This window comes from Anguilla anguilla, chromosome 2 (genome assembly GCF_013347855.1).
Source record: "Anguilla anguilla isolate fAngAng1 chromosome 2, fAngAng1.pri, whole genome shotgun sequence".
Lineage (NCBI taxonomy): Eukaryota > Metazoa > Chordata > Actinopteri > Anguilliformes > Anguillidae > Anguilla > Anguilla anguilla.
In genome coordinates, this window is record NC_049202.1 from 71,619,594 (window position 1) to 71,642,694 (window position 23,101).

General features: G+C 47.4%; 2 protein-coding genes across 2 annotated transcripts; both read left to right on the forward strand.

Annotated features, from left to right (window-relative positions):
* Positions 1-15,721, forward strand: p4hb (prolyl 4-hydroxylase, beta polypeptide). The gene is made up of 11 exons (XM_035402929.1): positions 1-333; positions 2,703-2,909; positions 4,557-4,690; positions 5,504-5,641; positions 7,256-7,360; positions 7,579-7,704; positions 8,151-8,351; positions 9,986-10,106; positions 11,197-11,378; positions 13,521-13,625; positions 15,591-15,721. Exons 1-11 carry the CDS (start codon positions 195-197, stop codon positions 15,660-15,662), a joined length of 1,530 nt encoding a protein of 509 aa, XP_035258820.1. The 5' UTR covers positions 1-194; the 3' UTR covers positions 15,663-15,721.
* Positions 15,722-18,966: 3,245 nt separating this feature from the next.
* Positions 18,967-20,673, forward strand: ppp1r27b (protein phosphatase 1, regulatory subunit 27b). Its single transcript, XM_035402985.1, has 3 exons — positions 18,967-19,411; positions 19,981-20,131; positions 20,553-20,673. Exons 1-3 carry the CDS (start codon positions 19,177-19,179, stop codon positions 20,671-20,673), a joined length of 507 nt encoding a protein of 168 aa, XP_035258876.1. The 5' UTR covers positions 18,967-19,176.
* Positions 20,674-23,101: the final 2,428 nt, after the last annotated feature.

The window sequence follows — 23,101 nt, forward strand, 5'->3', positions numbered from 1 at the left end:
TTCAACTGGCCTCTCTGGTTCCTGCGCGCAGTGCCACGTTAGTAGCGGCATACACAAAATACAGGCTACCGCACAGCAATCGAAATATTAATATTACTCAAATCGCAATCTCTCATTTACTCAGATAAAACTAGTTGTTCACGGCACTGCGACCCCCTGCCTCTCAGTTTTCACTATCAAAGACTAGCATAAGTATGTTGAAGTTTTTGTTACTCTGTGCACTAGCCGTGGCTAGCAGGGCTGATGTTGCCGAAGAAGATGATGTCTTGGTTTTGAAGAAAAGTAACTTTGAAGAGGCACTAAAGGCGCACCCCAACATTCTGGTTGAATTCTGTGAGTATTCAATTTTATGTGCAGAGCTAAGAAATGCGAGCCTCGTGAAAGGTTATATTTAATGTAGCTGGCTAGCTTGCTAAGTTAAGTCTTGACTGTAACGTTAGCTGGCAAAGTGAGAACAGTTTGCTATCACCAGTGCCAGTCACGGTAGGCAGGTAGTTGACGGATTCATTGTCGTTGTGTCGCTATTTATATCATTCTGAAAACCACATTGCGTGTCTCCATATACATATATAATAATTTATGAGCAAAAAGATTTCTAACTGTTGCAGCTGTCTAGCTAACATTGCACAAGTTGAATGAATGTACTTGGCTACCAAGCTAGCTTCTTAGCTCCATTGTTGACAGTAATGGAATCTCTGACCTACGTTACAGCTCTCCACTTGTGCATATTGTTTTTGGTTTACGAGCAATACTGTGATTTATTTTTTGAGGAGTATCTAGATGGTGTTCTGAAGCCGTTTTTATTTAGATCTGTAAATATCTGTATTTGACGGGAGATGTTTTTTGGATACGTAGCTAACAACCTAACAGTGTTGCTTAAAATTATCTATCAATTCTATCTTATCACACAATCGATTTGATGTTTTCAGTCATGAATGATGTCATTGTATTCCACGCAAGATTTGACTTGCTAATCTCAATGTTTTGGTTTTTTTTTTAACGGGGAACCATCCTTGTATTCTGTACGTATTAATTGGCTGACGTTACCGATTTACGACTGTAATAATTCTATATCTAAATCGAATAAATCTTTGTATGCTTCCTATCCACAGTTGTGGTATGTATTTCCCAGAAATGTTGGCATTCCTCGTGTAATATGGATTTGGACCGCGCAACAGCTTCGTTTTGCCCTGGGGGCACTCCGTTGGTTAGCTATTTGGGGGTCTTTTCCATTTATTTTCTCTTTCTCCATTCTTGGATTTTCCATGAGCTAACGATCGTGAAATTCCATTGCTGTGTTCGTGTATGCAACCCGATTAAGTAGGTTACAAGTTTTTGGTAGCGATCCATCTAGTCATCTCAAATAAAATTCCACTATATATGCTGTCCTGGCCATGAAACTGCAGTGTTCATGTCTCTGTTGTTGGGATACCAAACTGTTTGCCTATATCGTATGGGACGGTTCTGAATTGAACTGAAAAGTTCGTCCTCTCCATTTTGTTGGGATTCAAGGACTGCCCTGCGATGACTCCGCTGGACCCTGAGAAAATTAAACTCCATAGAGAAGAATGACAGGTCGACTGACCAGTCAGAGAACTCCACGATTTGGATCTTCCAATGAACTCTGGGGGAGGGGTAGCTAACTTGGCTCGACGTTTTTAAGGGACGGGAGGGGCTGGACGGGTGAAATGGTAGGTTGACGTGTACTTTTGTTGAGTTGGAAAGGAAAACTTCCTGTTCCCCCCCCCCCACTCCCTGTCGTAGAAACACAGAATTGAAATCCCATTGGCTATCAGATATTAAGAGAATATAGATTTCATCCGACTTAAAACGTAGTAAATGGTCTCCTCATGTAACAATATAGACGTTCAAACCGACATTTGTAAATAGAAGAACCCACCCAGCTGTAACTTGCGGGGTGGCATACCTGCCGCCCCAATCTACCCATAAGGAATAATCTATGTGGAAGTGAACATTGGACTTTAAACTTACAGCAGTGCAATACTGACTGAAACTGATGAGGGAATGCTTGGCGCTTTGGAAGATTTAGATGCATTGGGCACATGGCCTAGCACTATTAAAAATTAATCATGATAATGCATGCATAGAGGCCATTGGTTATTTATAAAGAGTAGAATTAATTTAAGTATAGACATCTTGGCTGACAGAGTGAAATCATTGTACAACTTCCTTGTGGGGCAGATTTCATGACATCACATGCAATGCTTGAATTTCTGGTCGTACGGGAGGCAAAATGCTTCCAACAGTGACGACTCAAACTTTGCAGTATTGCACTTCTTGAAGTTTTTACAGGTGGAAGAGTTATTGATCTAGTGCGGTTTCATTTGCTCCAAGTCAGGTAGTCAAACTGTCTTTGAATTTGACAAAGCTTTTTTTTTTCTTTCTTTTAACTTTTTTTTTATTTTTTAAAAACCAACTGTCAGTTGGCAGGCTGTTAGCTGAGGCCTTGTGCTAAGTTACTGAAGTGTCGAACCATGCATCATAGGGTAATTGTGATGTTTTTTTCAAAATACCAGTATGAAGCTTTGCACGATGTCCCAGCAGAGAAACGTGTCTGACGTCGCTGGAGCTGCGGTGTGCTGTCGATCTTTGCGACTTTACCCGCGGTGGCGGGCGGGCGGGCGTGTTGTTGCCGAGAGCGCAGCTGCCGCTTGCGTCTGACTCCGCTGTCCGTGTTTCAGATGCCCCGTGGTGCGGACACTGTAAGGCCCTGGCGCCCGAGTATGCCAAAGCAGCGGGCATACTGAAGGGCGAGGGGTCCGAGATCCGCTTGGGCAAAGTGGACGCCACCGAGGAGGCGGACCTGGCGCAGGAGTACGGGGTGCGTGGGTACCCCACCATCAAATTCTTCAAGGGAGGAGAGAAGGAGTCGCCAAAAGAATACTCAGGTAATCCGTTTGAGGCCGCTTCTGTTCGGCATTGCTGTTGGATGTCCCGTTCACATTTACCTGTATACATTTATTTTGCATAGACTTTTGCATGTTTGCTTGTGAATTTTATTTAAATTTACCCGTATAGACCTTTAGACTCTCTTATAGGGATGTGGGCAGCGGATCACTACTTCCTTCTCTTCAATATTTAAGTCACAAACTGTACAAATCAGCAGAAGAGATCAATAATAATAATTTTTGTTGTTGTTATGTATTCAAATGTGAGGTAGCAAGTAATGTAACAAGGTAGAGGTGATCTGAATATCAAACAAAATGTCAAAATGTACCTAAATATGTCCTGTAAACCTGTTCAGTGTAATGTAGTGTTAAATGATTTTTTTGAAGAGTGCGTGCAATTTATAGAGGACTTCCCCATACTTGGGATCCCTGTTGGCGGAATGTAGGTTAGTGTTACATTCCAGCGCTGTGACTGGACGCGAGCGACTGGGGCTCCTCCTCCTCCTCCGCCCCCGTCGCCCCTTTGCCAAGCATGCCGATGTGCAGCCGGTCACGTTGACTGCGCTCCGCTTGGAGGGGGGAGCGGCGGAGGAAGTTGTTGGAAGCAGTAAAATTGCAGGCGGTTGCTGGTATTTCAGTCTGAAATCAGAAACACGAGCGGCGTCTGTTCCACAGTGGCCTGACTGTGCGGTATTGCTCTGCTGTTGCGTCATTGGTCTCTGCTCTAATTTGCAGACCTGCAGATCTTATTTATTTTTAAATTCATGAAAACGTAAAAAAAAAAATTTTTTTTTTTAAAGAATTATTTTTAATCGCATTTTATGAAATTACACTGCCAGTTGAGAGATTTCACCTGGCCCTAGTAGCTTATGTGATGGATTGCTTACTCTCACTAACTATTTTTCTGTTTTAAATGGATATTGTCCTGTTGCATTTAGCGCACTGAGCAGTGGGAAATCAGAACCCTGCTGTGTCACATAAGGGGCTGCAGCAGGCGTCAACATTTGTTGCAGTTGTGTTTTAAAACCGCTGCTTTTGAGGGTTACCCGGCCAGTGAAGTGAAGTTACATAAGTGTGGATCGCCGCCCCCTGATTCTGTCCTATACATAATGGCTGTGGTGTGAAGTGGAATGCAAGTAATGTCGAATGAATCATGTGAACCGGTCGTTCAGGACCCATTTGGGCTGGGTAATGTATCCGCATTCTGGGGGGGGGCGATATAGCTCCGGTGGTAAGAGCGGTTGTCTGGCAGTCGGAGGGTTGTCGGTTCGATCCCCCCGCCCTGAGCATGTCGAAGTGTCCCTGAGCAAGACTCCTAACCCCCTAATTGCTCCCAACGGGCTGACTGGTACCTTGCATGGCAGCCTCTCACCGTTGGTGTGTGAGTGTGTGTGTGTGTGTGTGTGAATGAGAGGCATCAATTGGAAAGCGCTTTGGATAAAAGCGCTATATAAATGCAGTCCATTTTACCATTTTACCATTTACCGTCATGGAGTGTCCGGCGCTCTGTCGAGCCTGGGCTCGAGCACCCCGGCGGTCTCAGTCTCCAGAACGGGTCGAGCCGTACTGAGCAAGAGGCGCGGCTGCCGTTTTTTTTTTTTGTGGTGACACCCGCGACCCGTGACCCCGTCTCTGCTGCTCTCGCAGCCGGCAGGCAGGCCGACGACATCGTGAGCTGGCTGAAGAAGCGCACGGGCCCGGCGGCCGCCACCCTGACCGAAGTCGCGCAGGCGGAGGCCCTGATCGCCGACGGCGAAGTCGCGGTCATCGGCTTCTTCAAGGTGAGGCGGGGCCGGCGTTCTCCGAAGATCAAGCGCGCACGAGGGGAAAAGGGACAACGACTGAAAACCTCTGATCATCTCAGATTCAGATTCAGACAACTTTATTGATCCCAAGAAGGGCAATTAATTTGCAGCTTACCCAGTCCATACACAACTCCAAAACTCACAGACAAGGTAGTTATATGTCAAGGCAAACAGATCAACATACATCGGTCAATACAAGGACACAACGAGCAGCAGTAAATAATTTAAAAAAAATTTAAAAAAAAGTAATAATCTTGGCACCAGTGTATGCTGGGATAGGCTCCAGCACCCCCCCATGACCCTGACTAGGATAAGCGCTTATGCATAATGGAGGGATGGTTTGGCTTGCCAGTTTTAAAATGCACATATTTTTTTAAGCCCCTTTTTTAATAAGCTCAAAAGTGCAAAGTAGAAAATCTTTTTTAAAAAATAAAAAAAAATTTTGTACTGCCTGAATATATACCACATCCACATGGAGGAGGAGCTGTTACCACTTGCATTACATTCTCATTTAAACTCACATGTCTGTCTTCTGTTGTTGGTACATGTAGCTCTGTGTCCAGTAAATGTGGCTCTGGTAAAGTTGACAAAAGAACAAAATCCCTAATTCTTGGGTCATTTTGGAAATTTCATTCACCACCATTTGTTAGTTTAATCCACCATTTCAATGTAATACAATACATACATATGCCTGCATACATTATATATGTACACACTGACAGAAGAGTGCCTAGTGATTGCACGGTTACCCTGGTGAGGATAATCTACCCTGTCCCTTTCCCACCGCAGGACGCCGAGTCTGAGGGTGCCAAGGCCTTCATGAAGGCGGCAGAAGCCATCGATGACATTCCATTTGGCATCACTTCCGACGACGCCCTGTTCTCCAAATTCGAACTGTCCAAGGATGGCGTCGTCCTCTTCAAGAAGGTACCGTGCCGGTCTGTCCCCTGCCGTGGAGCCCCCCCCCCCCCCCCCCGAGACAGGGGAGGCTTAGCGCCTGTAGAGGGCAATGTCCAAACAGTCAGAGTGTGGGGGGGGAAGGGGGTTTACTTACTGCTCACAGTATCCCCAGTATCCCTGCCTGAACCTTTATAAACTTCAAGCACGCATGCTAGGCTTCGAAAGGCTTTGGCTGTGGAAGTGTAGCGGGTTAGAAAAGAAGCCTCTGATCTACTTGCCTGTCCGTTACTATGGTTCTAACAGACTTGGGGTTCGAGATTAATTGCGAAAGGTAACCGTTCTTCGTAAAAAAAAAGGGGTTGCCAGCTTTGTTAGCGTACTGCACGAGTTTTGAGGTGTGTGTGTCTTGGCTCAGGAACACATGATCTGGCTCTCCCTATATCTGGAGCAGTATTTCAACCCTGCCTTTGACCTCACTACTGAAACTGACTTGTTGACCTGTCGGGAGCTGGATTTAGGGAATACTCTCTCTTGCTCTGCCTGTCTATAGGGGGTCCTTGCTGGTTTACTGTATGTAGTGGTGGGGTCAGAGTTATTTTATGGGGACCTTTTACTATGTATAGTAATGGCCTTAGCCCTTTCCAAATGCCAATGCCTTATATAGGTAAGAAAGTTGGAGGTTTTGATCAAAGATGAACTACAAGTTATCCAGTGCATTCAGATGTAGGTGTATAATATGCTGAGCTGATTTGTCCCAGTTTACTTTAACAAAATATTAATATTCACAAAAGTTTTAATTCACCCCCCCCCCCCCCCCCCCCCGCCCACAACTCTTTTTTTTATTTGACAAATAAAATTTGACTTTGGGTCCCAGCACCACTTCAGCTCACTTTAGCACGAACCTGATTGGGGGTGTGGTGAGGGGTTTTGACCAATCGTGCTGGCTTCCACAGCTAGCCAAGCCGTGGCTGTCACGTCTTGCGTCTCATAGTGCTGGTTGGCAGGCCCACGACTTGACAGACTACCAAGGCAACTTGAAATATCTGTCCATCAGCAGGGCCCGCATACCTGCAATAAAATCTGTCGCGACCTTTATCCAGCAGGTGCCTGCCTCTATCAAATGAACCTCTCGCCTATAATGTGTGACCTACTTTCGTGGTCCACAGAGTATAAATTGAGTATCTTTTGGCAGAGATTTGATCACCTCGTTACTGCCTGAAATGATAGGGTGTGTTTTTTTAGGTGTGGAAGATTTCCTCATCTGTGACCCCCCCCCCCCCCCCCCCCCCCGCCCCCCATGTAGATTTTGTCAAATGCCAACTTTTCTAGTCCTTTCTCCATTTCTGCTAAGAACTGCCATTGGATTTGTCAGTATGATCTTTGTTGTGTTTTTTTTGTTTTTTGTGCTCCACTCATTGACTAGAAACAATCGATGACATTAAAACCATTCAGCACTCAACTCAGAATCGGTCCTTGTCGCATTGGTCAGGGAGTTTTGGAATCACGACAGTTGGTTATTTTATTTTTGGCAGTTGTGGACTGGTGAAGTATGGTATGTGCCACTTAGCACAGTGGTTCAAAGCAGGCAGTGAGGATTTTCCTCATGCTTCTCATTGCTCAGTTTCTCTTGCTTTTCCACAGTTTGATGAGGGTCGCAACACCTTTGACGGAGAGCTCAGCAAGGAGAACCTCCTTGGGTTCATCAAGGCGAACCAGCTGCCCCTGGTCATTGAGTTCACCGAGCAGGTAACTTCTCTCTTCCTGTTCCCACCGTGAGCTCACGTCCTGTTTTGAATTGTGCACCCGAGATATTCTCTTCAGCGCGTCTCACCCTTGCCTGCCTTCCCTAACTGTCCTGCTGACCAACTGAAGCACCTGGAAATCAGTGTCTGAAGAAGCAGGCGGATGTATGAAAACTAAAGACTAAAGATGACTTTTTTTTTTTTTTCCCCCCCCCCTCACAGACTGCCCCCAAGATCTTTGGAGGAGATATCAAGTCCCACATCCTGATGTTTCTGCCAAAGGCTGCCTCCGACTTCCAAGACAAAATGGACCAATTCAAGAAGGCTGCAGAGGGCTTCAAGGGCAAGGTTGGTCGATAGTTTTTAAAAAATTATTATTATTTTTTTTTTTTTTTTTTAACCCCTCAGGTAGTCTCCTTTCACGTTGAATTTTGACCCCCGTGCCATGACTTGAGAACCTATTTTGGTTTGATTTATAAATAAGTCCAAGCAAGGCTGCCGCAGTCATAAATTTTCTTCCCGGGCCTTCTGGAAGAAACCATGAGCCTTTTACATGCTTGTGGAATGACATCAAGCTCTCAAGTTGTATAGGTGGGTGTGGAGATGAATTAACTGGTCTGGGGTATGTATGAGGCCGGGCTGTGTATGTATAGACATTCTGAATTCTATCTGATCCAACATATGCTCCATGTGTCTCTGAAATCTGTAAGTAAATTTCTCTGGAAGGTACATATACGGTCAGACATGCAAGCACGACATAACCAACAACCCCCCCCTCCCCCCCCCCTCCCCAGATCCTTTTCATCTTCATCGACAGCGACCTGGAAGACAATCAGCGGATCCTGGAGTTCTTCGGCCTGAAGAAGGAGGAGTGCCCGGCCGTCCGCCTCATCACCCTGGAGGACGAGATGACCAAGTACAAGCCCGAGAGCGAGGACATCACCGCGGAGAACATCGTGGCGTTCTGCACCCTCTTCGCGGAGGGAAAGCTCAAGGTACCCCTCGAGGCCCCCGGGGGGCGCCCTTCTCGCCGAGCGGCGAATTCCTCCCCGGCTGCTTCCGCCGCGCTCGAATTACGTCGTGACTTCAGTCCGCCTGGGGCGCGAGGGGGCGAGTCGCTTCCCCTGGCTGCTCTGCTCAGGCGGCACGGACTGCGCCGCGCTTTTTTTATACGCAAGCGTTTCGCTCGGTTATCGCGATGTCGCATCGCGAGTTTAATCCACGCGGATCAGTCGGCGGTAACGGCGGGAAGCGGCGAGCGTGACGCAAAGTCGCCGTTGCCGGGACGGTGTACCGTGTACCGTTTCAGGCTCTGTTCCAACGAATTCCAGCCAGAGAATAGTGTCGCTGGCTGCGTGCTGCGATTCTCAAGGGCAAGGAATTGCTTGGCCAAACCCAATGCAGCTTTTGTTCAGGGATTTTTAAAAAATATCTGCCACTAATGGCTTTGTTAAAATTGATTGGAAACTGTCCCAATGGGGCTAGTGACATCCCGGTAATTGTACCCCCGTGAACTTTAAAATGGTATGAGTGTACGATACCCATCATGCACCTCTAGCCTAATGTCCCAGAGTTATTCCCCAGAGGAAAGAAATGAAAGCCTGACAGTCTCAAGTTGGCTCTGAAACTTTCTCTAGAGGAATGGACAACATAAACTGTGTATGCACTGGATCCTTACCATGGCTTAACACTAACCTGCCTTGCAACTACTGGTAAATTGCTCCGAGGTATTCGCCATGTGGCATAAATGATCGACTTCCAGCAACCCTTTTGTGACGTAAAGATGAAGTGAAAATTGAGCGAGGTCATTGGCAGCCTGTAGCCAGGAGTAGACTGGGTCTAAGTGAGCCAGTGGTTCTCTAGTTACTGCTGCATTATTTTTTTACTTCTCTTCACACACCAGTTGGAATCAAGCTCTGATGCTAACTCTCTCCTGTAGTACAGTGTGGCCTGTTGGGTGTTCGTGCAGGTTAGTTGCAATGCTCCTTGTGAGGGTGCTAGGAGGACAGCTGTGACTTCGGTATTGAATAAGGGAGAGGAAAAACTTAATCCCCCGGTAGGACTTGGTGCAACTGTCAGAGGCTTTTGAAAATTAAGACGACCTTCCATTGAGCTGTGATGAACACTTTTTGAGTCATCCGCAGAAACCAGCCTTTGAGCAAGCCGGCAAGAAGCTTTGTGGTTGTTCGTAGTCACATCCTGTGGTGGTGACACGGTACCACTCCCCAGTTTCAAAACTGATGTGATGCATCCGCCCTGTATTGCAGTTGCAAACACTGCAAATGTAGTGTCTTTACATATGCTGCTCATTCACAACCTCAACCTGCTCATTTCAGAAATGGAAAGTTACTGGATCACAGCTTTGGGTTGTTCATTAGTTCAAGTGGTTCACCTGGTTTGTTGAAATAATAAATAGTCCTCGGATTAAGTGCACGCTGTTCAATTAAGATGTGAATTATCTTGAGGTCTTTGGGACCATAAGAGTTGCGTTCTAATCTACAACACTACAAAATGTCTTTTCTCCAGAGGCATGATGGGTAGTGTATGGGGTTGGTTGACGGGGGCTGTTTCAGTCTGAGGATTGAAATGGGGGGCCAAATTTAATATGTCAATCTGAATGTGTCCCCAGCCTCACCTGATGAGCCAGGACATCTCCGAGGACTGGGACAAGAACCCCGTCAAGGTCCTGGTCGGAAAGAACTTTGAGGAGGTGGCCTTCGACCCCACCAAGGACGTCTTCATCGAATTCTGTAAGGAGGCCGTCTGCTTGCTTTGGACCAAACGGGTAGTGTTAATGTGTATGGAGCCCTGGCAGCCCAGGCTGTTTCGGGGATCTCCCCGGGCCCGGCCAATGGGCTTGGCTTTCAGGGTCAGGGCCCAGCCTCTGGATTTTGGTGTAGTCTTGCAGGACCTGGCAGCACTGCAGCCAGCTCCTGGGTCAGTCCTCCAGCCCGATGTCCCAGGATTCCTGGGTGTATTCCCACTGAAATGCGTCTTTCGCTCCTCTCGTACGAGTACCTTTGTTATGTGGAGCAGGAAAAACGGACTTCAGTTTCCCCATTTATCCCCTCTCCCCTGTAAAAGAATACCAAATTTTTCTTTGCAGGTTTTTTAGTATTGCTCACACGCAGCGGATTGATTTGGGTGGGGGCAGTCCCACGGGGCTGTAGTCTGTACTTGGGCTATTATTGGGGTGAAGGTTGGGGGGGGGGGGGGGGGCACTGAGCTGGGGCACACGTGCATTTGTGCTTCGTGTGCACAGAGGGTGCCCAGTGTTGGTGTGCTTAGTGGCTAAAGCTCTACAGTTGGGGCACACCTGTCTGAGACCCCGTTGTCAACAACAGCTTGAGCTTCTGGCTTTATCGAGTGGAAAATGTCTGGGTTTGCAGCCTCTGCTAGAGCAGTCGTGCATGTAAATCAGATTATATTTTTGGCCTCACTAAGCCCACCGGATAAAGGACAGATACTTCAGATCGGCTAGAGGTGAAATGTCAGCCGTTGTGAGGCCTGTTGTGTGCGGACAGAGGAGGGGAGACTCCACTGGCGTTCTGATGGAGCTCCTTCGTCGCAGTGCTTGCTCATGGTGCATTCAGTTGTTGTTGGCAAATAAAATTGAATGAATCGGAATCAGCCTTAAAAAAAGCAATTGGTTGTCTTGTGGCCCAATAGTAGATTATTGAACTGATTTTGTGCCATTTTAAGTGTGCGTCCACCCCCCCCCCCCCCCCCCCCCCCCCCCCACACACACACACACACACACACACATTGTGCACTTGTGAGTTGCATTATGAATGCATCCATTGGGTTGCCCTCACCTCTGACCTTTTCCCCCCTCGATAGATGCACCCTGGTGTGGACACTGCAAGCAGCTGGCTCCCATCTGGGATAAGCTGGGTGAGAAGTACAAGGACAGCAGTAACATCATTGTGGCGAAGATGGACTCCACCGCCAACGAGATCGAAGCTGTCAAGGTCCACAGCTTCCCCACGCTCAAGTTCTTCCCTGCTGGGGAGGATCGCAAGGTGAGTCCTTCCTCCTGCTGCCTGCTCGGGCGTTCTCTGCATTGGGAACAAGGGACATGGTGGTACAGACGAGGATGAGGATGATGATGATGAGGCAGAGGGCACTTGATAAAGATGGCTCTATGCCTTCAGTGCTCTTCAAAATGCATCTGAAGAGCGTCTGATTGGGTTCTATTTGGGTGAACCAGCTGGACAAGCTTTATTGATATTTTAGCCTTCAAAATAAATATGGCAGTTGGTGTTTTTGTTTGGAAGGGGGCACTTAACGGTCCCTGTTTCCGAGCTCAGCGGCCAATAAAACTTTCCATTGTGGGCAGGAAACCCCCCCCCCCAGCGATACTGCCGGTAAAGCATCAGTGTCTGATCCTGTGGTCATGGAGTTTAAAGCCGTTGGCCTTCCCCGGGATGTCCTTCCCCAAGCCATGCGTAATAAAAGCCACCGCCACCACAATCACACCGCGAGCAGCAGCCGCCCCCTCACGCCCGCTACCGGATCCCAGAAATAGAGCCCCCCCCCCCTTTCAGCCCCAGACCTCACGTGCCGAAACCGAGATGGCCCTTCCAGTAAATCTCCCTCACGCTGCCCCCCCGGGTCTCCGGGGCAGGGCGGCCTCGCAGAGGGCACCGCTGGCAGCCAGCCGGACGGACGGACGTGCATACCCCTGGCGCTGCCCGTCCGCTGCCTTGCCCGCTCGGGGCGACCGTGCGACTTGGCAGAGAGGTGCGCGGTGGCTCCTCTCGCCCACGGCGGTTTTAAACGGTGGAGGGGGTGGGCCGTGTGCCGTCCCGTCCGGGAACTCCTTACTCCCATTTGGAGGTGCGTTTGGAAAGATTATCACCCCTTTTATAAGTGACCGTCTGCATACCAGCTCTGCTAAAGGTTTGCTCTGGTATGCCAAACCCCCCCCCCCCTCCTCCCCCCCCTCCGTCCTGTGTCCCCCCTGTGGGCTTTGACAGAGTGTAACAGGGCAAAGGGAACTGCCAGCTGCAGCAACAGAGAACAAGAATTTAACGAGCAGCCAGTTTATTAATTTGCTTGAGTGGGTTAAGTCGCTCGTGTTATACATAAACCTGTGACTGACTTTTAGACTATTGCAGTCAGTCAGTGTCCACCCAACAGGTCTTAACTCCAGACAAATATAACCTTGTGTCTGGCCTGGTCTGCTGTGACAATGAGAATCCCAAGAGCCAGATGGTTCATATTCCGGTTTGTCTAAAGGAAGGGGTGTCTATATTGAGACCAGCTGGACCACTTAGAATGTTGAAATTTGAATTTAGATTTACTTTCCTTGGCTCAACTGACCTGTTCGACCTGCCCCAGTTCAAACACGGACACAATGAATTTGTATATTATATAATTTTAATGTATTTGCGAATTTAATTTTATAGACATCTAATTAATAGGCATCGCCATTAAATAGGAGTAATAAATCTAACTAATAATAAATTAATTAGTTAAATTAAAAAACATTAATCTCATAAAAATGCTCAAATACTGTAGTAATGTATATTCTGGATCATTTTGACTATTTCCGTAATTTGTATAAGATATTTGTTGAGGATTAGAAGTGTTTGGGCTACAGCTGTTGCAAGACAATGCAGTGCACGGTTCCTCAGCTGAGTAATCTGTTTGACTGTTGACCAGTGTCAATCTAGCCATGTTAACTTCATGGTTCTAGTCACTGCAGGGTGTACTACCAATATCTACATTTAATGGTCCAGCAAATAAAAGATTACTTGCCCAAGCAGTTGGATCTAAAATGTGATTTATTAATCAGATATTTATTAGTCTCTGAAAAAGAATGAGGTTCAAGTTAAACTAAACTTGGTTGCTTGTGATCATTTAAAAAGACAGATGGTCCCTTTTTCTGTCTGAAATCACTTCTGCCATAACGTGTAAAGATGAAAATACTGAGATTATTGGGTGGTTTGCGCGAAGCGTATAGAGTACGGGATACAGGACGTACTCTGCAGGACCAGAGCAACAACCGTATTGCTTCTCACTGGAACAGCGAGGGGGAAAAGTTGCATGCTCCGTTAATTCAGGTGTGTGGTCTTGTCAACCGCACCATTGCGTACATTATGCTACCACTGCACCACGTGCCCAGCAGTCAACCGCTCCTGTTCATCCGAATGTTCCAGGTGATCGACTACAACGGGGAGAGGACCCTGGAGGGCTTCACCAAGTTCCTGGAGAGCGGGGGCAAGGAGGGCGGCGCACCAGCAGGAGAAGAGGACGAGGAAGACGTAAGTTTGGCACCTCTGGGGGTGTGCGGGGGGGCGGGGGGGCTCCGAGGAGGGACTGGGTTTAGAACTTCGGCCATTTTTTGGTTATGGAATTTGTCCGGGTGATTTTATTTTCACTATTTTCAGTCCATAAGACTCCCTGTAGGTTTGGTTTGGGACTCTCCTATATTATCACCCGACACCCTCGGCTATGGCCCACAAGTCATTCAGGCGTCTCTAAAATTAGCCTCCGCGTGCAGCGTGTTTCTATGTTTAGCGTGTAGGGGCCGTGCGCTGTTGCTCTTAGCATTAGCCTTGGAGATGTGCCGGACTCGCCCGCGGCCATCTTGGCTCTACTGCTCTTCTGCACCGGGGCAGTGCTGGCTCAGTTTGCTCCCAGACCTGACGATTGCCTGTCGCTCTTCCTTCGGTTTATGGACGACTAGCTTTGCACAGCAACCGTGTAATTGTAGCCAGTTTTCAGGGTGGTTCTGTTGCTTCGACTACAAGCGCTAACTGGGTAGCAATGGCCAATCGGTGACTGTTGGTTGACTTTATATCCTGGCGACAGCAGGCTGTTTTAAGTGGGGGAGGGGTGTTTAAATCATCTGGTTAGAGATACCTAAATTTAGACCTGATGTTTGTAAACATGTGTTTGTCTTAACGGTGAGGGGTGTTTTTGCCTTTGTGATGTCATCAGAGGAAACGTATCCCCAACGGGCATGATCATTGCATGTTGCAAATTCCTCTCTGCAGTCACCCCACGTTGGTTTCGAAACGGGACTGTGCTTGGGGTTCAGATTATTTCGAGACCATTCCAGAAACGTGAATGAAAACGCGCTGCAGACCGCGCCAGCCGAACCCAGGGGACACTTGTTGACAGTCTCGTCCGCTCCTAGAATAGCCATGGCTGCATACACGGCTGTTTTAAAAAAAAATTGTATTACCATTACACTGGACAAGCTTTGGCTGCTGTTTAATTTGAATCTGGTCGTTCTGGTGAGACGACGATTTGGAGTCGCTGAATTTTCGCGATCTGACGCCGAAGCTGATTTTTCTCCTCAAATCAATCAATCAATCAATCAAATTTTATTTGTATAGCGTTTTTTTACGCTATACAAATAACGTAAAAAGCAGCAGTTGTCACGATATGCTTTACAGACAAGCCTGGCCTAAACCCCCCACAGGAGCAAGCCTAAGGCAACAGTGGCAAGGAAAACCTCCTCGTTCGGCATCGACTAAATTTCTGTCGCTTTGCTGACTCCGACGGCTGAGAGCCGGGTCGTCGTCAGTACTGTCTTTTGTGCAGTCTCTGTAATGCAGCCAATCGGATCGCTCAGCCGATTGGCCTCGCACCCGCCCCGCTCGTCGCCTAGCGCGCGCGGGCCGCAGCCAGCGGGACCGAAGCCGAGGCCCCTGGGAAATCCGGCTCAAACCGGCCGAGCCTCCTCCTCCTCCTCCTCCTCCTCCTCAGACGTGTGATTCCGGAGCTGGACCGTGGGGTGCTGATGATCGCGGCAGCTGTCGCTGCTGTTCATAATCCCCCCCACGGGGTGCCGCACGCACCGACGGGCACCTGAGCGCGGGCACGTTTTGGGCGACGGGTGAGCCGCCCGGCCCGCGTCCTTTACTGGGCGCTCTTCGTTACTGCCCGCGCCTGCCAAAAATGAATCGCAGGGGCGTGGCAGAGGGGAAGCCACTGGGTGAGGGAATCGAATGTGGTGCAGAATTATTATTATTTTTTTTTTTGACTGCACTTTTCTCTGACATTTCTTTCTGTCCGCATCTGGATTGGCGTTGCGTCTGGCGTGCGCTGCCAAATGTCCATTAAGGGAAAATGGTGACCCTGACTCCAAACACCTGTTCCTTTTGCACAACGTAAAAGGTCTGTTTCACGGGAGAAATCCAGTGAAGGCTGTAATGTGAGGGTTTTTTTGTTTTTTTTTTGGCCGAGCTCATCTTGACTGTCAAACCTCTCTCTCTTAGGATCTGGGCGACATGGACGACCAGCAGGAAGGGGAGGATTCCGACGGCGAGGACGGGCACGACGAGTTGTAGGAGACAGCCGGAAGAGACGCACCCCTCCCCACCGCCCCCCGCCCCAAACCCCACCCCCCCCCCGAACCCCACCCTGTCCTGTGAACACTGACCCCCCTCTCTTCCCTCGCCGCTTCAGTCACCAGGCCTCACAGGAAGCTTCTGCTGCGACCCGAACCACCACTCCAGCCTCGCCCTCCGGCCCGCTCCAGCAGGACCTCGGCACTGGAGCGGCACGTCAGGGGGGAGGGGGGGGCGGGTGCTCTTTGTAAAACTTCGCATAGTGCTTCCCCCCCCTCCCCCCCCCCCCCCCCCCCCCCCCCCCCCCCCATATCTGAATCTCTACCCACCACAACTTGGTTCAGTTGTACATTTTCTGTACATATTTTAACCACAGCACTGTGCAGTTGGGTTGCTTGCCCTATTGAGGGCCGTTGTTTCTCTCTTTGGTTTCCATACATTGCATTTTTCCTTTACAAATTTAAGTCCAGACTGTTTTTCTCCATTTAATTATCCCATATTTGTGTGAACACCAGGCAGCTTACAGGGATATGACTGTAAGGGGGCGGGGCGCGGGGGGGGCCAAGAGTGATGTCCGTCTGGAAGTCAGTCTGAAGGCCTGAACATGCATGATGGCCGTCCAAGGCTGATCTCTCAGGGCTGTGATCACATCGGGGGTAATCACGAAGCGTGGGCTTCAGTTTAAGCCTACTTGGAAGCACAGTGCTTCAACCGCTAATATCACCATTTTCATCAGTGCATGAAAATGGACCAGACGCGTCTGGGGCCTACGGCGAAGGAGCGTCATCGCTCGCCAAACCAAATCATGCTTTTCTCTCCTTCTGTGTCTTCAGTTCAACAGCCTGGCTACTGATTTCTTCTTTTTTTTTTTTTTTTTTTTTAATAAAAATAAAATAAAAAATAAACTCCAGTTAGCTTATTTAATTTTATTTTCATTTAAATTTATTTTAACCTGACCAATTATGTGCACCAGTATGCCCAGCAGTAACCCAGGGGCAGTGTTGGCCCCTTGAGCTCTTGTAGAACTGGGATCATCGAAGATTTTTTTTTTATTTTATTCTATTTTTTATTTTTTTATTTTTAACCCCCAAGTCATGCCACCCCAACCTGATTCATGCCATCTGAGATTAGATTGTTACTGAAGTTGCACAGATCATTACCTATAGTAGAACTGGTGTGTGTGAGAGAGGCTTCTTTATCTGGGGCAAAGAACATTTCAGTAACCCCTCCCACCCATCCCCCCCACCTTCCCTCTATTTTGCTCTACCTGAAACTCTCCAAGTGGAGTGTCTGGGCTGTACTGTGTCTCTGGTCAAGATGACAGGGAGGGGCAGTGTGCGTGCGGTGTGTGTGTGTGTGTGTGTGTGTGTGCGCGTGTGTGTGCGTGTGTGTTTGTGTGAGCTCTTGCGCTTTTCTCACATCCGTGGACAGGGTTGTGAATGTAATTTTATTTTGATTTTGGGAGTGGGAGGGGAAGGTGAGAAGTGGATTGGGGGAGGGGGGGGGGATGAACATGGGTTTTTGACTGTACTGACTGGGGGGCAAAAACGTATGACAAATACAAAGCATTCCATCACGTTCAATTTGACTTGCTGAAAAGTAAACTGGTGGCCAAATAAAACAAAAATTTACAAAAACCAAAAACCTTTCACTGGATGTGTTTCTGTCCTAGTTCTCTTTCCCGTGGCGCAGTGTGTGTGTTCTGGTTTTCAGTGGAGGGGGGTGCTGATTGGGTGGATAAGCCAAAAGGGCTGAACTGCGCTTGACGCCATAAGGGTGCCGAACCACGGGCTGCTTGAGATCGCTTCAGCTGCTATTTTTGCGAGCCCGTCGGACGCGCCATTTCAGTAATGCCTTCAGATTATTTCGGGGGACCTGACACGTTCTGGAAACCAAATCTTGCCCATATTTCGCGTCTTCCCCTCATGCGTGCCGGCCACCGTGTTCCTACACACGAGAACTTCTCTGGCATCTTAATCCTCAACCATGCAATGCCTGCTCTCACCATAGCTGCCAAGCTTATAGAGCGTTCTGTGCTAACGTTATGCATGAAATTCCTATTGGACACAACTTTGCTGTAGCTGCATCTGGGGTTCATCAATGTGCTCTGGAACCACAGACTCCAATTGAATTGGCACCATTGTGCCAAATAGCAACGAATTGGTTTGACTTTTATTCAGAATATTTGTTTTTCAGAGGTTGATTATAAATCATTTTTAATTGTACACTTGTGCTGTTTACTGTACTTCTACTGTACTATTCACCCAGCCCTGTGTTAGTGCAACACCGGCTGTCTATTGGTTCTCTGAGGTTGTGAAACTTCTAATTTCTTGCTGAGATGAATGGCTTGCACTGAATGTACACAGTGCAAGCCATTCATCTGAGCAAGAAATGAGAAGTTGCACAACCTGAGAGAACAAATAGACAGCTGGTGTTGCACTAACACAGGGCTGGGTGAATATCATACTCAAAGGATACCTTGAATAGAAAAACAAAACAATATGGTGGGCCTTGAGTTGTGTAAATTTGAGAATATAGCACCTATGTAATAATACATGATGTTTCTACCAGTAAAAGTGTCAAATAAAGTCACTAGTCTCAATGAGGAATGACAACTTAAAAAAAAAAAAAAAAAAAAAACCCCTTAAGATTGTAGATTGTAGTAACTAATGATAGCGTGATCAAGATACGTACATTTCACCTGTAACTACCACACCCTATCACTTGAATTACAGACCCCCCCCAAAAACCGAAGTATATCCTAAAGGCCTGTTATATGCAGTTTATAATGACCGTGTGCCTTTCATTCACACAACTATTTATTGACCAGCATAACCTACGCAGCTCGATAGCTGTTGTTCGTTCAGCTGCGACGCTAACCGCGCAGGGCCGCACTGCTCGTGATCATAAAACCGTAACATAATCCGTCAACTGTTATTAAAACTGTTTATTTGCCTCCAGTGTGCGCTAGGAATTTCATGCAACCTGTGGTATACGTGACCTCCGCCATGGTCTGGTCTTGGAATGTGGTGAAGGCAAGTTTTAAAAAAAGGTTCCCAGCACATCGCGGTGAAAACAAGCTGGGGTTACCGATGTCGTTTCTTTTACGGGCCAGCGGGTGTAAGGAGAAGCTCCGGGCTTGTGACGGGTTCGGGGGGAGGGGCAAGACGGGGGCCACTCATCTTGCAGCCCGTGTCACTCGATCTGTGAGGTGACAGCCCCCAAAATAGCCCCGCAGAGGGTATATAATCGTCCCACCTTACTCCCGGCAGCACTGTCTAATTACAGAACCAAGGCGAGAGATCTTTGCACAAACAGAAAGCACCACTCTTGAGAAAACAGTAAGAAAAGTCCACACAGGAGGACAAGAAGCTATATTTGTCTGAACGGGAGCTGCACGAATCGAAATAAATTGGGAAAGGCCCTGGAGGACACGGCATTCGGAGGACTTTCTGCGGTTTGCCGGGCCACCGCATCGCTCGTGAATATTGGGAACCTGTCACCGCTTAAGAGCATGAAGTTTTACAGCCAGCACGCGGTGCAGCAGAACACGCTTTTCAACCGCCGCATCCCCAACGACTTCGGGCCGGCGCCCTGCCCCCGCCCCGCGCTGCCCCTCAAACCGAGGCGCTCGGTGCACTTCCCCAACGACGTCGTCTTCCAGGACTGCGTCCGGCAGGGAGACCTCGAGCAGGTGGGCCGCTTCCTCCGAGCCGGGAAGGTTCATCTCGACACCGTCTACCTGTCCGGTGAGTGACCCGGCTGCTCTCCACCTGATGCTATACATCTATTCACAATAAACGTTTTTTGAGTGCCAAATGTCTCCCTATCAGGGTTCTCCTTTTCTGTTTTTTTTTTTGCTAAGAGGATGTGTCATGATATATTGACACTAAATGCCTAAACTTGTCCCTTACGCATGGCATATGACAATATCTGCTGTCAGTTACCTTTGAGCTAAGTTTAAAGAGGGGTTCATTAATTTTTCGATTTTGACAGGTCACAAATACTGAAGTTATCTCATGTACATAGATCTATGTTTTACCACGGCACTCATGTTTGAGAAGAATATCATGTATAAATTACAATTTTAAAAAGATCTCTCTTAATATATTGCTCTTAGTAATGATTCAATTGTCCTTTTTTATTTCTCCGTGCTCTCATCTACACTCAATTCCAATGCATGCTGAGCAACAATAAACTAAGACTTAGCATGAACTTGTTAAAAATAGAAAGGCTTAGAAATGTCCAGCTCCAGACCGTGCCGAGCTGCGCGTGAGTCGAGCCCTGACTCACACTGCGCCCGTCTGTCTCGCTTCAGGCATGCCGGCGCTGCACGAGGCTGTCCTCTCGGGGAACCTGGAGTGCGTGAAGCTGCTGGTGAAACACGGCGCGGACGTTCTCCAGCGGGACGAGGACGGCTGGACCCCCCTGCACATAGCCTGCAGCGACGGGTACCCGCGCATAGCCCGGTGAGCCGCAACGCGAGCGCAACGCGTCGCACGCTCACGCAGTCTCACGCTCACACGCCACGCCATTGCTTAACCGCTACCTCTCTTAAAACACAATCAAGAGTTTATCTCACCACACACATCTGCACCACGTGGACGAGTCTGATTACCTGGTTACAGTTTAACACGTACGCGAATGTGTACGCAAACTGCAAATACACACTTTCTGATCTTAACCACACCAGGAAGGACAAAGGAGATAAGGCAGTTTATATACCAGTAAAGTACAATACTTACATGGCAGTAAATGTGTGAAGCGGTCTGGCCCGAACCTACATTTAGTTCAGAAACAGAACCATTCGAATCGTTTTAACCCGGGCGCGGGGAGAGGGGCCGTCACTGCGACGCATGCTGACGTGTCCCGTTTCTCCCCCCTGCTCAGGTACCTCCTCTCGCAGGGCGCCAGCGCAGACGCGGAGAACGAGTGCGGGGAAAGGCCGGCCGACCTCATCGACCCCGACTGCAGGGAGCTGGCGAGGCTGTTCCAGGCGGGCTGTGACTGAACCCCTCAGCCAATGGCCGGAACTCAACTGCACCTCCTCCTCTTGATTTGCTATGGCGACAGAAGAGAACGAGAAGTCAGTGGCGTGCGCACCGATCCGGTGCGTGCTCGCAGGGACGGGACGACAGACCTGTGCCAGCGACGGGAGGCAGCAAACCTCGAACGGTCGTCTGATGAGGACGGAGAGCCGCTGCTGAGACAAGATGTCCTTCCTGCCAAATCAGGAGACGCACTTCTTCTCGCTGACGGCAGACACAGAAGGAAAATTATTGTTTTTTTTTTTTTACATTTTTATACATGAAGGATACGGTTTTCAAGGGATTGCTGTATAAATTTGAACGTTATTTTCTCGTTCTGCTGCTGCATTTTGTATTTGTGTGTGCTTCTGTGTTGTAGACAAAACCTTTTCAGCCAATGCAAAAGCCGTCTGTTTCTGCCAGCTATCAGTGACCACAGTCCTGCATTACCAGGCCAGATAGGTAAATTATTGAACATTAATACACAGCAGCTACTCACCTATCACACAGTGGCACCTGGCCAACCTTGTCAGGGTGTCCTTTAATTCTTAATATTATTTTCTTTAAATGTAAATGAATAACCAGGTCTACACCAGATTTTCACAAATTACAAAGCATACCACCTGCAAGCTGATGAAAAAAAAACCTGGCAGAAGACTACAAATTTAAATTTATAGTGAGTGCGCTCTTAAATCACATCACATTACTTACAATGACACATGCACAAGACTACTGATGTTGCTGGCATGTGGTTTCCAACACATTTGTACCCCCCAAAAAGGAGGCACTCTCATAATCACCAAATGTAGGCAACACTGCTGTCTACTTACACAAAGATCCACTCTGTTCCATGACAAGCTTAACTTTAGCATTTCTATGACCCCACTGTATGATTCTTTGCGAAAATATAATTTTTGTTTGCTGCTTCATTTTATTTTACAGTAGTAAAGGTGTTGCGAGAAGTCCTGTATACCTAACTTGCACTTTTATCTCCTTATGAAAGTCTTACTATTTTTATATATATTTTTAATTAAAGTTGCCTTTTATATCAAACTTGACTGTGAGATTCAATTTATTGTTTAATTATATGAGCATCCTGCATCACTGAATGATTTACGTAATTGCTACAGAGTTGAATATATTGGAAATATAACTAGGTGGTAAAAATATGCACATAAAACATGTCAACTAGACAAAATACAGCCGCGATCCAGCTTCAATTGCAGATCAACCATTGCGACTTCAAGTAAATTTACGCTCCCCTCGCCGCCAAATAACCAAAGCATTCACTTCCGTATGACTTACCTTTACCGGAAGGAATTAGTTGGCATAGGCAGCGTCACGGCCGGGAGGCCTAAATTACAACAGCTCGAGTGAGTAAACGAAAGGAAAAGAAAGAAAGAAAAATTGAAAGAAAGACAAAGGGCAGTATCGAAAAGTGTGTGAATTAGCTAATACAAAAAGAACACCCGGTACTATATCAACATACATCCTAGCTACGTAATTAAAGTCTGAGATAGCGCGAACTCGAAGGCTTGTAGTGGTGAGTTGGAAAGTCGAAGTCAGAATGTTTTGTTCGCTCGGCAGCTGTCTAACGTTAGCTAACAGAACAAATACCTTGCTAATGACGTAACTAACCATGGATTATTTAGAATATATGGCTAGCAGACGAGTGTATCTATTAAAATTAGCAAACATTATTAAAATAGCTGTAGATAATTCCACGTCTGTGGAAATTGAGAACAGGTTCCACTTGCGATGTGTTTCACTTAGCTACCTAGCTGGTCTAGCGAGACATGACCACGTATAGCTAGCTAGCTATTTGTAAACAACACTACTAGACATCATCGCGCTGACTAACTACAATCATTTCTATGACATAGAAGCTAGCTACCATAGACTATTTATGTTCTCCGCCAGGTACGCCGAGAAACCTACTGTCGCGAGGTTGGGTAGCTATCGTTAGCTAGTCAAAGCTTGAGTCAAAGAAAACGTGGATTTGGATGTTTCGCTATACAGTTTGAGTAAATGTGTGGAATACCAGTGGCTGCTTTTTCTGTCTTCAGTTCCTCTTCAATAGCTCTGCCATTGTGCATGCTTTGCTCGGTAGAATTCGATGCTTAGCTAGTTCTGTGTTTATCTAGCGTTCTGATCCGCTTCAATCATACTAGCAGTATACATAAGATTATTACATATATCAGCTTTGATTAAATTATGAATGGCTTAAGAGCCATTCATAATTTAAGAGCACTGATTGTGAGGACGTACACTTTCCAGGTTTATGCTGTCTTGTTTTTACTGTCCGTTTCCTGGTACTCTCATTAACAGGTTTCCCGATTTTAGTTCTGTCTACCCCTACAGTGCAGGAGTGTGAAACCTGAATTCATTTTTATTTTTTTGTGCTTTTCATTC

Bases quoted from the DNA above. Each gene is read 5' to 3' on its own strand.
- ppp1r27b (XM_035402985.1), top strand. From the start codon at position 19,177: ATGAAGTTTTACAGCCAGCACGCGGTGCAGCAGAACACGCTTTTCAAC. The intron at 19,412-19,980 runs GTGAGTGACCCG...GTCTCGCTTCAG, and splicing joins CGACACCGTCTACCTGTCCG to GCATGCCGGCGCTGCACGAG. The intron at 20,132-20,552 runs GTGAGCCGCAAC...CCCCCTGCTCAG, and splicing joins GGGTACCCGCGCATAGCCCG to GTACCTCCTCTCGCAGGGCG.
- p4hb (XM_035402929.1), top strand. From the start codon at position 195: ATGTTGAAGTTTTTGTTACTCTGTGCACTAGCCGTGGCTAGCAGGGCT. The intron at 2,910-4,556 runs GTAATCCGTTTG...CTGCTCTCGCAG, and splicing joins GTCGCCAAAAGAATACTCAG to CCGGCAGGCAGGCCGACGAC. The intron at 4,691-5,503 runs GTGAGGCGGGGC...TTCCCACCGCAG, and splicing joins CGGTCATCGGCTTCTTCAAG to GACGCCGAGTCTGAGGGTGC.